The following is a 5,259-nucleotide window of genomic DNA, read 5'->3' as shown; positions in this document are numbered from 1 at the left end:
GGTCTGGGCCTGACGGGAGGTCTGTGTCTTGTGGGGGCAGAGGTGATGTCACAGCGGAGTCCTGGGGTAAGGTGAGGCCGTCTTCAGCCTGCTGGAGCACAAGTGTGGCTGTAGCTACAGGCTTCGGGCCTGACAGGAGGTCCAGCCCTCCTCCTTCCTTCAAGTTCTGCGGAGAGTCTGGACACAATGTGAGGCTTGCTTCTTCCTGTGGAGTTGGAAGTTTTTCTGCAGTGACAGACTCTTGGCCTAAGATCTCACTGATGCCCTCCTGGGAGGGCTGAGGCACTGCCATGGCAGCAGGTGCTTGCCCAGCGGTGGAGTCCACTTCTTCCTCCCCAGCCTGAGGAGTCATCCTGGTAGCCACCTCCACCTGGAGGCCTAGGGCTACCTGCAGAGTGTGAGGGGTCACAGTGGCAGTGGACTCCTGGCCTAAAGCAAGGCCGTCTTCTGTTACTTCTGAGAAGGATTCCTGTCTCTGGGAGAGATGGGCCCCTCTGTCTGAGGTCTGAGAAACAGGCTCCAAGGCCAAGGACACAGTCCCTTCCAGAACCTGCAGCCCCTCGGCCCCGCCTCCGCTTTCCTCTTCTGTCTTCTGGACACTGTCCTGGAGCAGGGTGGGCTGGGCGTGGGGCTCCCCGCTGTATAGCCTTTCATCATCTACCTCTGCGTAGGAGGCTGAGTCTGAGTCAGAGGAGGCTGCAGAGGTGTCATCCCGGAAGGCGAAGGCCTCATCCATGCCCTCCGTGATGGACAGGTCAGACAGTGACTGGAGGAAGGAGGCAGACGTGCTGTCCTCCTCACCCTCCCCTGCCAGGTCCCCACCTGGGCCGGGAGCTGCCTCGACCTCCTCTTCTTCTTCCTCTGGGGATAGTGGTGTCACCTCCACTGCCTCCACCTGGAAGATGAGGCTGCCTTGGAAGGGTAGGAGGGCTGCCGGGATCATTGGGTCATTGGCCAGGAAGTCCAGGTCGAAGAAGTGGCCCTCCTGGCCCCAGGAGGAGCTGCTGTCTGCGGAGAGGCTGGACTCAGAGGATTGGGGCTCTGGGGTCCCTGCAAGGTGCAGCTCTCGTTCATCTGCCATGGACCCCTGGGGGGACAGGCCCCAGCCTGAGGGGAAGTCCAGCCCTTCATCCGGAGCCAGTAGGCTGAGGGAACAGGAGGGTGAAGAGGCCCAGCTGTCCCCATCAGCCGTAATGTAGGAGCCCGAGGGCGAGGCAGGGGGCGAGTCCAGCAGCTCATCCTGCATCTCAGCCTCTGAGTCCTGGGCATCCCCATGGGGACCGGAGCCAGGAAGCAGGGCATAGGTGGTCTTGGTGGGGGTGGAGGGAGGCGTGAAGAAGGAGTCAGGGTCTGGGAGAGGGAAAGGCACAGAAAGATCACCCTGAGAACACAGCTCGGGGGGTGGGTCCAGGCTTGTGTGCCCACCCTCCTGGTCCCTGAGCGCTGTCCGGGCAGCCCTGGGTGACAGGAGGGCCTGGCATGTCTCCTCTCCCATCACAATCCGGGGCTCCAGGGTGGCAGGGAGAGGAGCCTCAGTGGGCAGAGCCTGGGACAGGCCCTCAGGGAGGAGCTTAGGGCTCGGGCCGCCCTCCGCTGGGTCCGCCCAAGCTGAGGTTGCCCCACCAGGCCCTGCATCCCAGCTGGCTCCCTCGGGCTGGGGCCGGGCACCCGGCTTGCTGGGCAGAAACGTGAGAGCCAGGTGGCTGGGCCCTGGGGTCAGAGCACAGGGTTCCCGCCGGTCCCCTCCCAGGATGGTGGTAGCAGCAGCCGCATCACAGGACAGATCTGTGGAGATAGAGAAGATCGTGAGGTGCCCTTGGATGCATCTCCCAGGCAAGGGCCAGGCCCAGGGAGATGAATTCATGCTACAAAGAGCCCAGAGGAGGGCAGATCCAGGAAGGCAGATCCAGGAAGGCAGAAAGAAAAGGGAAGACGCTGTTTGCGCTGCATTTGAGGGAGAACTTTCAGGAGTTTTGACAGCAGAGAGCGACTGCTGGCAGTTTCCTAGAGGGGTTTTGAGGGAAGTGTTGCTAGGAGTCATGAACAGACCTGCCCGGTGGAGACCTGCTCGGCGGCTTTTCTCAAGGACACCTCAGCAAAGAACCAGCATTTCAGCCTCTCTGGGGAGACTGGATTGCAGTTTCCATTCCACAGAATCAGCATGGCTCAGCTGGGCTCGGTAGGAGGGGCTGGCAGTGGGAATCTGCCGGGAGGCACCAGCCCCTTCCCAGGACCTCCCAGTAGATGAGCCACATGAGGCAAGCAGCACCGGCACGCAGCTCAAAACACTGCAGGCCTCGTGTCTCACTCTGCCTCCTCTTTCTGCTGTCCTTGCTACCTACACTTGAGGCCAACATATCAGGGTTTCACCAGGCCTCTCCAACCCTGCTCCCCTATTGCGGTCAGGGAGATCGGGAAGCCAGGGCCGCCACACACAGCCAAACTTCTGGAGAACAGAGATGAAGTGTCCCGCAGAGGCTGTGTTGGAGCATTTGGACAGAAGCAGTGGTGGGCAAGAGTGGTGACCGTGGAGCCCAGCAAGAGCACAGGACAGCTTCAGAGGGTCAACAGCAGCCTCTGGCTGACTCCTCTCCTGGGTGGCAGCCACCCGATGGGTGAGCACCAGTTCCTTCCCAGGTGCTGGGAGCTCCCACCCTACCCTGTGAGCCTTCTCTGGGTCCCATGGTACACTCCCCCAACCCCTGGGCAGACTTCAGCATGAGGAGGCTGCAGTACTCAGTAAACATCTGTGGGCTAACACACCTCCAGCTGAGAAAGGAGTCCATGCACATAGGAAGTAGCACACATGGGTCAGAAAGGACTTAGGGAACTCAGGAAGATAGAAGAAACCCCCTCGGAGGTTGCGGCACACCACACCACTATGGTTTTCTGCCTCCTGGATTCTTACTGGCCTGTATTTTATCATAGGTGAGATCACATTGCACATTCAGTTTTGAATCTAGCTGTTTTCACTCAACGAATCTCATAAGCATTTTTCTGTGTGCTCTAAATGCTCATAAACCTCATTTTAAATGTCTCCATTATGTCCACTCCCTCACTTGGACCGAGGCCAAAGGCACCTCTGTTTGAAGCATCCAATCAAGGCCCTTCAGTGCCCAGGCCAGGTCTTGCCCAAAGTGGGGGAGGGGTGGCACACAGGGGCCAGCTCTCCAGGCTGCAGATGCCTGCCCGGTGGCCCCTGCTCTGCCAGCACTCACCGGTGACCAGGATAACATCTCCTGTACCTCAGCCTTCTCATCTGCAAAGCAGAGCCAGGATTAGAGGTGAAGCTGAAAGAAGGGGCCCTCTTGCCAAGCTGCTCCTCCTCCCCTCAGCAACATCAGAGCCCTGAGCCCTGGGCCACCCATTAAAACTCATCACCTGAGGGCTTTGCTGCTGGGGTAATGGGACAGCCAGGGGGTCCTGAAAAGAAGGGGGTCCTTTGGGTTCCCACATGCCTGACACCCAACACCAGGAGTGGGTGTGGCTGGCAGGGCAGCACTGGGTGCCCTGAAGCTGGGCTCTTGGCTCTGGCCCATGGTGTGTCCCCCAGGGCAGGGGAACAGCTGAGCTGTTGGAATGGAACAGAAACCAAAGGCCAAAGTTTTTTTTATAATTCATTCAAGGTCACCAAGGAAGCCAGAACAGAGCCAGCACAAGATTCTGGGGCTGGGAAGTCCAGGCCTGCACTGCCTGCTTGCCACTTAGAGCAGTGGCAGCAGCCTGTGTCACCCCTAGACCAGGCCCCAGGACCCAGCACTGGTCCCATCTCTGGGTGACTTCTCGCCCACAGCAAGGTGCCCTTGGCCCTACCCACACATGGCTGACCTCCACGCCAGGATGGTCCAGAGTTGGATCTTTCTAGGCCCAGGTAGACTCCATCAGCCTCCACCAGTAATTGTTGACCCAGCCTCTCTAAGGACTGCACACCCAGGTGGTCTGCACACCCAGGGCCACTGCTAATCAGGCCACCTCTCCCAAGGCCTTCGACCTTCCAGACCCAACTTAGCCTTTCTTCCACAACCTGGATGGCTATCTGGGCTTCCCAGGCTCCGGCTGGTCCTGCTTCTCCCTCCAGAGCCATGATCAGTCCCTCAGCCCAGAACAGCCTGGGTGCAGCTGAGGACCCTCCCAGTGGTCACCTGATTGTACTGGGGGTAGGTGCTGGACACCCCGCCTCCGGAACCCACTGCCCCTGTCCAGAGCAGCCCAGCCCTGGCTGGCTGGCAGCTCCGTTTGTGCAGACAACGGGATGCAGCGGGCGGGATGTGAGCCCCACCACCCCTGGGTGGGAGGCAAGGCCTTAAGCCCCACGTCCTTTCTGGCTCGCTGAGGGTACTCCGTGTGCCCCACCTTCCCTGCAATTCTGAGAGAGGCGGTGGCAGGGTTCAGGTGGAGGGAAGGGCAGGGCGCAGAAAGGGGAGGGGACTCGAAGGGTGTCAGGAGGATGGGGAAGGGAGAAGGCTAGGAAAGGTGAGCGATGGATAAAGAACCCGGGCTGCAGATGGGAGCAATCGGCTGGAAGCAGGGAATGAGTGGTCATGACCTCACCTGTGCGGGGCCCAGGTCCGTCCGCCTCCGGCAGCAGCAGCTCGGCGCGGGCAGCCTCCCCAGGCATGGCCTGGCCGTGTGCTCGCCAGTCCCTCAGTCCCTCTGACCCTCCGTCAGTCCGTACTGCCGCCCCGCCGAGCCTGCGCGGCCACCGCCCCTTGGCCGGGTGGTGGGGGCAGTGGGTGACGTCAGGCCACCCCGCCCGCCTGTCCCCGTGAGTGAGCGTGCGCGGGCTCGCCAGGCACTGCGGAGGGCGTGGGGGTGGGGGCTCCCTCCCCACCCCCGCCCCACCCGGCTGTGGCCTTCCTTTTGCTGTGCGCTGTTTCGAGGGGGAGCTGGGGTGGATGCCTGAGCCTGGTCCTGCCCTTTCCACAGTATTCCCCCCCTTTACGAGGGAGGGTTTCAGGGCCAATTGGAAGCTAGGCTGCCCCAGGGTGGCATCAGCCCGTGGCCGGGAAGAGGCGGGGACGTCCCTAGAACCCTGGTTGTGGGAGACTGGGGAGGTGGTTGGGATCCTGGGATGCTCGGAGCGCTTTGGGTGGGGGTGGTGGTGCAGCCTCCTTCCCCGCTGACCGAGCAGAGGGTGCAGGGCCTGGGGAGGGAGGGGGCCCCGCCGAGCCCGATGCCTCCATCCAAAAGGTGAGCTGGAGCTGCAGCTCCACAGTGATTGGCTGGTCCTGGCAGTCGTCGGTCTCCGTGGCAACCGCC

The 5,259-nt window shown here is 61.3% G+C and overlaps 1 protein-coding gene across 4 annotated transcripts in view; it reads right to left on the bottom strand.

Annotated features, from left to right (window-relative positions):
• The window catches only part of NACAD (NAC alpha domain containing), a 9,222-nt gene extending 4,460 nt beyond the window's left edge, over window positions 1-4,762 (bottom strand). Inside the window, exons 1-2 of one of the 4 annotated variants that reach the window (XM_017524573.2) lie at window positions 4,552-4,762; window positions 10-1,785 (exon numbers count right to left, since the gene is read on the bottom strand). In XM_017524573.2, the coding sequence (XP_017380062.1) occupies window positions 10-1,785; window positions 4,552-4,618 (1,843 nt within the window). In that variant the 5' untranslated portion in view covers window positions 4,619-4,762. Of the gene's footprint in view, window positions 2,697-2,763; window positions 4,438-4,551 lie in introns of those variants that run through there. The other 3 variants (XM_037737092.1, XM_017524574.2, XM_017524572.2) reach the window with 3 other exon arrangements.
• Window positions 4,763-5,259: the final 497 nt, after the last annotated feature.

The sequence above is a fragment of the Cebus imitator genome, unplaced genomic scaffold (genome assembly GCF_001604975.1).
Source record: "Cebus imitator isolate Cc_AM_T3 unplaced genomic scaffold, Cebus_imitator-1.0 Scaffold34, whole genome shotgun sequence".
Lineage (NCBI taxonomy): Eukaryota > Metazoa > Chordata > Mammalia > Primates > Cebidae > Cebus > Cebus imitator.
Note: the sequence above shows the minus strand (reverse complement) of the source record. Positions and strands in the feature narration are given on the sequence as shown.